This window comes from Brachycentrus maculatus, unplaced genomic scaffold (assembly GCF_059751285.1).
Source record: "Brachycentrus maculatus isolate JH-2025_06_01 unplaced genomic scaffold, ASM5975128v1 h1tg000211l, whole genome shotgun sequence".
In the NCBI taxonomy this organism is placed as follows: Eukaryota; Metazoa; Arthropoda; class Insecta; order Trichoptera; family Brachycentridae; genus Brachycentrus; species Brachycentrus maculatus.
Genome location: NW_028280962.1, coordinates 196,796 through 210,000, shown reverse-complemented (window position 1 = coordinate 210,000; position 13,205 = coordinate 196,796). Strand labels below are relative to the sequence as shown.

At 31.0% G+C, this 13,205-nt stretch overlaps 1 protein-coding gene across 2 annotated transcripts in view; it reads left to right on the top strand.

The window, feature by feature from the left end:
* Positions 1–13,205, top strand: part of LOC148307065 (multicopper oxidase 3-like) — an 81,956-nt gene that overhangs the window by 55,266 nt on the left and 13,485 nt on the right. For both annotated transcript variants that reach the window (XM_088263981.1, XM_088263979.1), the window contains exons 2-3: positions 5,875–5,964; positions 6,814–7,337. In XM_088263981.1, the coding sequence (XP_088120107.1) occupies positions 5,889–5,964; positions 6,814–7,337 (600 nt within the window). In that variant the 5' untranslated portion in view covers positions 5,875–5,888. The remainder of the gene's footprint in view (positions 1–5,874; positions 5,965–6,813; positions 7,338–13,205) is intronic.

Sequence of the window (13,205 nt, the reverse complement as noted above, 5' to 3'; positions counted from 1 at the left end):
ATATATATATATATATATATATATATATATATATATATATATATATATATTTATATATATATATAAATATATATATATAAATATATATATATATATATATATATATATATATATATATATATATATATATATATATATATATATATATATATATATATATATATATATATATATATATATATATATATATATATATATATATATATATATATATATATATATATATAAATATTTATATATATATATATATATATATATAATATATAATATATCGCTCACTCCTTTCAAGAACGTCATAATTCAAAAATCGTCCATTTTCAAGTGTGCATCTTTTCGGAATGCCCAGAAAATGAACTAAATCCCAAGAAAAGTGGCATATTTTTAACCTAATATTTACCCGCTACAGTGCAGAAAGTGTTGTTTTTGCATTTTGAGGAAAAGGTATTGTTTAATTATTTTTTTTAAATTTACCATTTTTTTTCAAATGGAGAAAACACCTTCATGTTTTACCTAAAAAGATCTTTTGCACAGTAAAAAGTTCGACAAGTGGCTAGATATTTATTTTTAATAAATTGTATTATATTTTTAAACTTTAAAAACGTTCTCCTGAAAAATGAAGTTTTTTGATTTATGACGTTCTTGAAAGGAGTGAGCGATATGAGTATATATTTAATAATGAGCCGCTTAAGCTCACAAAAATAGTGTGAAATTGAAATATTTGTGTAAATAATAAAAATAAAAATATTTCTATTTAAAAAATATATACTTATATATATATTTTAAAATGATTATATTATCGTAACAATCGGCGGGTATGTATGAGGAGATGCATGAACGTGGAAGAGGCGAAGAATGTTTGCAAGGACAGAGTGGTGTGGCGCTCTATTCTCTCTGCCTACCCCTGCGGGGAAGCGGCGTGATGGTTAGAGTTAGTTAGTATTATTATTTTTATTACATTCAATTTTAATATTATTTACAACATTTTGAGTGTGTCCAAATACTTGTTCACAAATCTGGATTATCTCCAATTACAGGAGTTATTTTCATATTATTTTTAACATTTCATCATCAAGATGAAGAAGAATATGGAAGTCTGGGCATTTACGGGGCTGACCTAAGTCTTATGTGTGTGATTATAATCCAAGATTCGGACCTCACATGCTAATAAAAGAGTTTCTGCTCAACAAAAAGCTTCTTTCATCTCACCGATAGATGTATCTAGTGAAGTTCTAGTGATTAAAGAATAATGTTTTAAAATTGGTTCATATATCGCTCACTCCTTTCAAGAACGTCATAAATCAAAAATCGTCAATTTTCAGTTGTGCATGTTTTCGGAATGCACAGAAAATGTACTATATCCCAGCAAAAGTGGCATATTTTAAACTTATTATTTACCCGCTACTGGGCAGAAAGTGATGTTTTTGCCTTTTGAAGAAAATGTATTGTTTAATAAATTTTTTAAATAAACTATATATTTTTCAAATTGATAAAAAAAACCTTCAGGTTCTACCTCAAAAGATCTGTTGCGCAGTAAAAATTTTAAAAAGTAGCTTGATATTTATTTTTAATACATTGCATTATATCTTTAAACTTTCAAAACGTTCTCCTGAAAAATCAAGTTTTTTGATTTATGACGTTCTTGAAAGGAGTGAGCGATATATAGAACTTGAGTAATTTGAGTAGTGTGGTTGTCAATAATGGGTAGAATTAGTGAATGTTACACGTGTGTAAAGTGATCACTTAACCTAGCCTATGACGGTCGTCAGCCCCGTCAGTGCCCAGATTTCCATATTCTTCTTCATCTTTGACGAGATGTCAAAAAATAATATTTTAAAGTATTATCTACGTATTATGTCAACACTTGTCAACCACTTGAAACCACTCCTGAGTCACTATATACAACATTGTCGTATATAGTGACTCAGGAGTGGTTTCACTGTAGCTCTAAGTTGTTTAATGCTGCATATTATTTACAAAAATATTACAATTTCATACTTTATCTGTGAGCCTAAGCGGCTCATTATTAGAAATAGGTTTCAAATTGTAGTAGAGTGGGTTTGAACCGAGAAACTCTAACTTAAGAGTCCGCGACACTAACCACGGGACCACAACCCGACATATTATGTTAATATATATTATGTTATATTCTAGCCCTTATCCGCACCCATTGGTGCATAGGGCACTGCATCGTATTGACGCAGTGTTATATTGGTCATTAACACACGAAGGAAAGGTGATCAGCCTTCCGCTCCAGGCACCAGTCCAGGGTTATATGGAATAAATATTAGAGTGAAAAAATCACTTTACTATTTATTTTACCATACGGGGATCGAACCCGGGACCCCCAGTGCGGTACCCGAGCGCGCTGACCATTACACTGCGGAGGCGAACAAAGATATAATAATTAATATAATATTATATTATGTATTGTATTATATAATATATAATATAATATTATATTATATATTATATAATACAATACATAATATAATATTATGTTAATGCCCAAACTTCCATGTGACTGTTTAGAAATCTCAATTATTTATTTTTAACTAACTAACTAACCATCACGCCGCTTTCCCGCAGGGGTAGGCAAAGAGAACAGAACGCCACATTACTCTGTCCTTGTAAACATTCTTTGCCTCTTCCACGTTCATGCATCTCCTCATACATACTTGCCGATTGTTTCAACTCCTAACCTGACCACTTTCAAGTATTTGGCATCATGCCAAGTTTCTCTCGGTCTTCCTCTTCTTTATTATTTATTTTTAATGAGTTGAAATCTACTATATGTCGTATATTTTTTTGGATTCATGATATAACAAATATATATATATATATATATATATATATATATATATATATATATATATATATATATATATATATATATATATATATATATATATATATATATATATATATATTAAAAATTGATCATAGTACCTACATTTAAAATTACTTGAAATTTTTTTCAGCAGATCATTTTCATTTTCCCATTTAAATTTTCTTATTATTTTTTGACATCTCATCAAAGATGAAGAAGAATATGGAAGTCTGGGCATTTACGGGGCTTACGACCGTCATAGGCTGGTTTAAGTGATCACTTTACACACGTGTAACATTCACCAATTCTACCCATTATTGACAACCACACAACACAAATTCTTGGAAGTTCTATATATATGAACCAATTTAGAAACCTTGTTCATGAATCACTAGAACTTCACTAGAGACATCTATTGGTGAGATGTAAATTAAATTAAATTTAAATTAAATTAAATTAAATTAAATTAAATTAATTAAATTTTCTAATGTGATTGTATTAAATATGTTTAATGAAAATGAAAAAATACACGTCTTATTTACAGGAGTAGTCACGTTCAAATACGTGTTGATTCTTAGTTGTTTTTTATTACCCAATTCAAATCTGGAGTTGATAGTGTGAAGCACGTTCCGATAATTCCAAGTGATCATTACAATATTACGATCATATCCTGTGCACTGGAAAATCCCAGTAGCGAGACCGATCGGCTGTAAAAATGACTTAGCTTTGTATAATTTTCATATAAGCGGTGAGCATGTTTCATTTCAATTTTAAAACACAGAAACACATCAAAGAAAACCGAAAACGTCATGTATTTTTTAAAATTATCTAACGTCCAAGTGACTGTGAAATCTGGCTACGGCTTATGCAACACCGCTTATTATGACCCTACTCAGGCTTCAACTTTTTAAGTTCAATAGCCTATTACTCGTGAGTGGATTTACTCTTTATGTTTAACGTTACTATAATTTCATGTAATTCATGAGTGAAAATTCTAGGCAAAAACACTCGCTGGTAAAAAGAACTTCGATTTTTATGCCATAAAGTTGCACAACCTGCTTCCATTATCCATAAAATCATTGAAAAACGAAAATAAGTATAAAGAGGGATTCATAAATGGATAACTGAGGTGGATAGATTTGAATTAGATCGCATCATTCGGCCATGTTGCATGGCATGGCATAAATAATTTTCTTTAATTTTTACTTGGTAAATACCTTCTTCTTCTTATTCATCTTGTTGTAGGCCTTTGTGGCCTGTTTTTAAGAGGGATTAGCCTCCTGCGATGTCGATTCCCAGCTATCGACCCATCTCTTTGGCGGTCTGCTCGGGAATCGTCTACCATGGGGTTGGCCGTACAGTGCGATGTGGGAGAGTCTGGATGGTTCCATTCTCCTCACATGCGCATACCATTGTCTCCTACGTTGCCTTTTCCACCCAACGACATCTTCGATCTCGCATGTTTCCCTGATCCTGGCGTTTCTTATTTTATCTCGAAGACTCTTGCCTGATATGCTTCTTAGAGTCTTCATTTCTGCCACTCAAAATAAATTAAATAAAAATAACAATTATGAAAAACGAAATGATAAGTATACGTAATAACACAAATGCAAAACTTGGAGAAAAAAGGTTAAAAATTATTTGTCATTGGATCGTTACAAATGAAGGCTGAGTGAGTGCATCTCGCCGGCATATCTTTCAAGTAATTAAATTAAATTTTCCACTTGATGCTGTATTTATTCACCGAGTACTGAATCTGCACTATCTCATGCATGGCTAGCCAAGTGTTCTGTAACTACTTTTAATTCATTTACGACTGCAAATTTATTTGAACTACCATGAAATCCAAAATAATATATTTTTGTTGTTCTAATGTCATGAAAAATATCGTGAAATTCGGACGCCCTTTTCAGCTTTGCGAATATTAAGTTTCTATTATATTTCTGAACAGATTACTTTTCATGAAGAATATACAGAAGATTCGACAACAACATAGTGTTGAATGTTACACGTGTGTAAAGTGATCACTTAAAGCAGCCTAGGACAGTCCCTCAGACGGATATAAATGCTTGACTTCCATATTCTTCTTCATCTGAATTGAGATACCAACGAATAATGTGTAAAATAACTTCCATGATTGGAGATAATGCAGATTTGTGAACTAGTATTTGGACACACTCGAAATGTTGTAAATGTTACACAATGTGTAAAGTGATCAAGTTTTTTTATATTCGAACGTACCCTACTGCAATTTGATTCTTATTTTTAACCCTAGAATACTAAACTATCGTAAAAAATACGACGGCAAAATGACGATACCTGGAAAAACAATTTTCGCGTCGTTCCTGCAGCCACTGTTTCACAATAGCTTCCTAATGTACCTTTAATTTTTTTAATAAATCTCGATCTCCTAAACCAAAAGAATGTTATAACTACTTCTATAATAATAAAAGTTTTTGATTATCTTATTTACTCCCGTTTTATTTCTATGTCGTATTTTTAATGAATTTTAGTAACAATGTCACTCGTTAGATAGTTTAGTAATATAGGGTTAATAACATAATAAATGTAACCCTGAAGAGGGCAACAGGTTGTTGCCGAAACTAGTTGGTTAATAAAAATGTGAGTGGATCAGAACACAAAGTATTTTTGTTTCTCGAAATAATAGGCTAATAACAGGTTGCCTACGAAAATAGTATGAAATCGAAATATTTGTGACACAAATATTTTTCATTCAAAATAATTAAAATTTTAATAATAATTCATATTCTTAACAATGGCAGATTTTAAGCTCTAGTAAACACTCAGACTTCCGTATTTCCGTCTGTAAGATTTTTTTCCATATGTCTTGAGATATTTATAGCATGGACAAAATGAGTCACCCAACGATTTACTATGAGTGGAAAATGTTACACTTTCAATTAGTAGATAAGGTATTTTTCCTTCTTCACTCAGATTTTTTCTGGTATTTCAACTATTGATTAGATTATGTAATTACATACGTACAGCATTGAATATGTATTTACAATTACGTCATTTGATTTCAGAAAACCAAGTGAAGATGGCCCCTTCACGAGCTCGTGTCTCCAGCTGCTGCCTTCTGCTGCTGGTGATCTGCGCAGTACCAACTTACAGCGGTAAGTTCTTCTTCGTCTTGCTTGTCAGTGGTAATATTTTAGGTTGTCTAAGACGTGGTAGACGATTCGATTCCATTCTTCACAGCCCTGGAATCAAATAGAAAACAGTGCTTGAAGAAATCCGTTTGAACTTATTTATTTGGTCTCCTTGAAACAATCTTTAAGTGGGTATTTCTTTAACTTTTCATATTACTACCAGATTCTTTAGATAGTCTTTATTCTTATTTAATTTTTTTTTTAAATATTTGAATATACCACTTAATGAGTTTTATTTATATATACGACTCGTTTAGAAAACTTACAAATGTTTTCATCTTCTGGTAAAAATTAAAACTAATGAACAAAAAATATATTTAGGGGTATACATAGGTTAATAAATATAGGGAAGGGGGGGGGGGGTTAAGGAACAAGATTTTTTGTAAAAGGAAACATAGATAATAATGGTGACGTATTTTTAAACAGTATATTATTAATTAACGTTTTATCTCAATTATTTTTTTTTGTATTTCTAAATTTTCGAAATTATTCATGACTTTATTCTTCACAGCAATACCATATATACTCAGAAAAATAAATAAACTTTTCTTCCTTGAGCTATACGGAGTCTTTCAATATCTCTATTTCCTAGAAGATAGTGACTTTGTGGGTCTCGCAGTTTGAATGATTCACGACATCCACCTTCAGCAATACATTTCCAATGCATTCAATATGTTCATGTTTCAAACTGTTATATTACCAAAAAAATATTCCCAAGCTTCTTAAAAAGCTAAAAACATGTAATTAATAAACGTAAAACACGAAAAATCTAAAATATTGTGATTAAATAACGTTTCTTGTTTCGTTTTTCAGACGTTTTACAAGACACCCTGCCAGTCACAACCGAATTCAAAGATTCAATAACAGACACAGCAGTTCCAAGAGCTGACAGTGCGACAGCTGCTCTAATTGCAGACCAAAATACAGTAAAAATAAGCAAAGAAGAAGCGTTAGTTATAGCGGGTTATAATGAAAAACCAAACAAAATAGACGTTGAAGATAATCAAATAACACAAGAGACAGAAATATTGGAAGACGTAGAGATTAAAGACAACAATGAAGAAACTACTAAGGTAGAAAATAAAATGGAAGAAGAAGATGTTGTCGAGGAACCGAAAGATGGAGCTGATCATCCATGCTACAGGGAATGTGAACCAGGAAAGAACATGGAGTGTTACTACAAGTTTGAGATTGAATGGTACCAGTCCATGAGCAAGGCTTGCTACGATTGTCCATTCAATGCAACCGATTGCGACAGAATTGACTGCATCGCAGGAGACGGAGTCAACAGGCCGCTCACCGTTATCAATAGGAAGATGCCTGGTCCAAGTATTCAAGTAAGTTCAATTGCGATCATGCTTATATTTGAATTGCGTTTATATAATTTTTATTTGATTTAATATGGTTACAAAGGTTTTTCAATAATTTAATTCATTTTCTAGATATTTTTGACTTACAATTTTAAGATTAATTACGCTGTTCTGTCGCAATAGACTAAGCTCTTGTGCTTGGAGAGGGACTTACACTTATTATTATTTTATGGTTTTTGTTTGTGAGTGATATAATTTATAATTATGATTTTTATTGTATTTCTTGTAGTATTTTTTTCGATCAACATGTATATGAATACATATATTGAAAATGATAATTTTGTTGGATAGGTTTTTTTTTTGCTTTTTAAAATGACTTTACTGATTTTTCTTGAACTGTTTTGATAGGGTTCAAGATTTAAAGAAATCATTTTCAAAACAATGACAGCTGATATACTAGTATACCTTCTTCTTCCTAGCTTCATCCCAACTAATCGTCTTTGTATCAATCGTTATCGACTGTTGGTATCAGCTCTCCTCGTCCTCAGGTTTTAGGTTCTTCAATCATGGACAACGTCACCTAGACCATACCAATTTCGAAACTTTTCCTTTCTCGTTTCCTCTGTTTCACTTTACTTGCCCCTGGAATCCCACACATTGTCAGTCTTTGCATCATCTGGATCTGATATACTCGTATCTTCTTCTTGGCTACATCCCAGTTTATTGTCCTTGTAGACTGCTGGGGTCAGCTCTCCTCGTCCTCAGGTTATATGTCCTTCTGTCCTTGATAACGTCACCTAGGCCATGCCTTCGAATCATGTTATCTTTCTGCTTCACCCATGAATTCCTTGGCCTTCCTCGAGTTTTCGATGACGTTTAAAATTATTTGTTTCCTATCCCGCGTTCATCAGCGACAAATCCAAAATGTTGTTTTTCTGTGGCAGTTTTCCGACTTTTGACAACCATAAACCAGCACTAACGTAATCATAGATGCATTGTTTTAAACAGAAACCTTCAAGTTCTTATCAAGTACTTACCTACCTAACACCTAACCCTATTGATACGAGCGTCTCGCAATAATATCGATGCAGATTTCTCATGTTCTGTTGTGCGGAAAATTATGTATTGGTCATCATCATCATCAATATAGAAATGTAAATTGATAATTGACCATACCAATTTCGAAACTTTTCCTTTCTCGTTTCCTCTGTTTCACTTTACTTGCCCCTGGAATCCCACACATTGTCAGTGTTTGCATCATCTGGATCTGATATACTCGTATCTTCTTCTTGGCTACATCCCAGTTTATTGTACTTGTAGACTGCTGGGGTCAGCTCTCCTCGTCCTCAGGTTATATGTCCTTCTGTCCTGGATAACGTCACCTAGGCCATGCCTTCGAATCATGTTATCTTTCTGCTTCACCCATGAATTCCTTGGCCTTCCTCTAGATAACTTTCGAGGAAGATCCATTTTTATTGCCTGGTTAACTACATGTTCGATATACTCGTATACCGCCATGTATATCAATATACAGAATATATACACACTTCGACCAATGTTTTAGCCACCTTTGCAACGGCTTTCTTCGGGGCGATATTTTACTAAAATATATAGAAAAAATAATAACCTTTTTTGCAAACAAGGTCCTTAAGAAATTTCTTGATTTTTTTAGTTCCGATAAAAATCATGCCCAAAATTAACTGTAAAGTATTTTTTATGTGTTATATGTACGTGATAGCCGTCATGCCAAGTTTTCCTCTGATTTCCTATGCCTCTATTTCCATCGACATTCGTCTCATATATTTATTTTATCATTATTTTCTCACTCATTTTTTCCACATATCCAACCATCTCAACAAATCTTTCTTCATTCTATCGATAATGCTTTTCTCAGCCTTGCAATATTACCTTATTCGACTGTTCGAACATCACGAACATGAGTGATCACATGTCGACTGCATTCAGTCAACTTTTATCCTTATTTTGCAAACTCAATTCTTAAATTTCATGCATTAGTGTCAGAATCAGTTTATGGTAGATCCAAGTTGAAACTCTAGTTTTTTAGTATGTGATTTGATACAACATTTTGAGTGTGTCCAAATACTTGTTCACAAAATCTGGATTATCTCCAATTACAGGAGTTATTTTCATATAATATTTTATGAAAATAACTCCTGTAATTGGAGATAATCCAGATTTTGTGATCAAGTATTTGGACACACTCAAAATGTTGTAAATAAATTATCTGGTCAAATTATAAGCTTAATAATAAAAATGAAAATGGTATTTTCTGGCGTTTCTCATGTGTGTGATTATAATCCGGGATTCGGATCTCCCATACTAATATATGAGTTTCTGCTTAATAAAAAGCTTCTTTACATCTCACCAATAGATGTCTCTAGTGAGGTTCTAGTGATTCAAGAACAAGGTTTCAAAATTGGTTCATATATATAGAACTTCCAAGAATTTGAGTAGTGTGGTTGTCAATAATGGGTAGAATTGGTGAATGTTACACGTGTGTAAAGTGATCACTTAAACCAGCCGATGACGGTCGTCAGCCCCGTAAATGCCCAGACTTCCATATTCTTCTTCATCTTTGATGAGGTGTCAAAAAATTATGTGATTTCATCATACAAAAAATCAATTGTTAAGTTAATATTTTATTCGTTTATTAAACTGTTCGGTCCAATGTACGAGTACATTTTTTGCCACAAAAATATTTACTAAATATTGAAATCTATTAAGATATTAATATAATATTTAGTTTTATTTACATTATTCTAATATTGAAGTTATAACTCTTGACTTTCCTTATAATCGAATAAACGGGATTTTCCTGAAATTCATCTAAAGAATCCACTCAATAATATTTACTTAAGTACTAAAAATAAAGATTTATTATTCATAAAACCGGTTTGAAATTATTTGTTTTACGAAATGATATTGATTTAAGTTGCATATGATAATTATTTGTCTAAATTGGAAACGCAACACTGCAAATCCGGTAAAATTAAACGATAACCAAATAACAGTGTTTTATCGTCAATATTTTTCAATCATTTATGAGTGAAAGAGCAAAAATACAAAATAAAAATTACAGAACTTCATACGTCTGACAAATACCTTTTTAAAATATGTTTGTTTACAAGCAATTATATATATATATATATATATATATATATATATATATATATATATATATATATATATATATATATATATATATATATATATATATATATATATATATATATATATATATATATATATATATATATATATATATATATATATATATATATATATATATATATATATATATATATATATATATATATATATATATATATATATATATATATATATATATATATATATATATATAATAAGGTGATTTTATAACCATTTGTAAGGTGATTTTATAACCAGTCTATAAATGAAGGAAGATAAACGTCGGAGCTGGGAATTGTAGAACAAATATGATCAATATTTACGGAGCTAAATGTAGTAAAGTGAAGCTGTTGAACGCTGCTCTACCCCCTTTTTTTCTCCCACATAATGCATACTGGAAAGCACTATAGTAAAAGTGTAAGAATCCCTTATCCGTAGCATGACCTTGCATTTATTAGCAGGGTGCAAAAAAGTAAAAGATAGAAGAAGAAAAACAGTCTATAACAGTCCGTAAGGCCTGGAAAAACCCAGTCTTCCACATTCTTCTTCATCTTTGATGATATGCCAAGAAATGTTCACTCTTATTTCTTGCTTAATTATGGTCGTTACAGAGTGTAAGTCTCTGCGTCTTCAACGGTTGAGATACCAGAGAAAGAAAAAACACATTTCACCAGATAATCATCTGACCGCAAATAATGCCCTCGGCTTCATGGTCACGCAGCTTCTCTTTGCGAATCCCGTTCTGTTGGTATTCGCAATGAAAATACGATAAATTCGCTGGTGCATGCTTTTTGAATAAATTTTATTACGCCTATTTGAATTTCTGCTACTGTTTATTGTGTTAATTTCTTCTACACACAGGAGAAATTAAAACAACTTTTTTTTAAACTTATTTTTAGACATCTCAACACAGAAGGAGAATATGGAAGGCTTACGAAGTGTTACACATGTCGCTTACTCCTTTCAACGTCATATATAAAAAATCGTTAATTTTCAGTTGTGCATGTTTTCGGAATGCCCAGAAAATGTACTATATCTCAGCATAAGCGGCATATTTTAAACTTTATATTTACCCGTTACGGGGTAGAAAGTGTTGTTTTTGCATTTTGAAGAAAAGGTATTGTTTTATTTTTCTACCACTTGGTGCTTTTCTCCCACCAGTTTCGACAAGCACCTTGTCATATTCAGTTATGGATATGTGCAAATGGAAATCAGTCGGAGAAAAGTACCAAAAATAAAAATGGTTTAAAACACAAGTTTTAGTTTTAGTTTTTAGTTTCATAAAAATTAAGTCTTATAAAATGTGCCACAAAAAACCTTTAATAATTTTAATTAATAATCATTTCTTTAATTGTTATAATTTCAAAGTGGATGCAGCCTCTACTCTGTAGGTATGTCCGCTGACGCGACGCATCACATATTCCTCGAAAACCAATCAACTCGATCAAAAAACTTCTCGGGTAAAAACCTAACAAAAAACATGTTATCTACTTTAAAAAATAAGAGCGGTTCATTCCTGTGGAATAATGATATATTATTTCGATGTTGATAAAATTATCGAAGGGAAATCCACAAATTAGTAGTTAGGTACCATTTGTCGCATCAAAAATTGAGGAAATAACATTCCAAGGCGATGTTTGGTGTTTCCAATGACGTAGGTTCTGTTTCTAACGTGATATTAAAATACATGCAGTTTATAATTACGAAATGTGGTTTATTAAACATGTACTAAAAATCATTTAAATACACCAAGTATTTAAATATATGGTACAGTGATATTTTCTTTATAAGTGCGTGAGAAATATGATTTATGGTAGAGTTTGTTATTATTATATTTAATTGAAAGGCGGAAAAACATTCCGCTGCATCTCATTTTCCAATTAGAATACTGTTTATACGAATGACAACAAATTTTAATTTATAAACGCATAAGTATCTTATACACAGATATTCTAAAAAAATCCTAGAAAGGTACTTGATACTAATGTTTTTCTAAAAGAAAAATCAAACGAAAGAGTATATATATATATATATATATATATATATATATATATATATATATATATATATATATATATATATATATATATATATATATATATATATATATATATACATATATATATATATATATATATATATATATATATATATATATAATATATATATATATATATATATATATATATATATATATATACATATATATATATATATATATATATATATATATATATATATAATATATATATATATATATATATATATATATATATATATATATATATATATATATATATATATTGCGGTCAGATGATTATCTGGTGAAATGTGTTTTTTCTTTCTCTGGTATCTCAACCGTTGAAGACGCAGAGACTTACACTCTGTAACGACCATAATTAAGCAAGAAATAAGAGTGAACATTTCTTGGCATATCATCAAAGATGAAGAAGAATGTGGAAGACTGGGTTTTTCCAGGCCTTACGGACTGTTATAGACTGTTTTTCTTCTTCTATCTTTTACTTTTTTGCACCCTGCTAATAAATGCAAGGTCATGCTACGGATAAGGGATTCTTACACTTTTACTATAGTGCTTTCCAGTATGCATTATGTGGGAGAAAAAAAGGGGGTAGAGCAGCGTTCAACAGCTTCACTTTACTACATTTAGCTCCGTAAATATTGATCATATTTGTTCTACAATTCCCAGCTCCGACGTTTATCTTC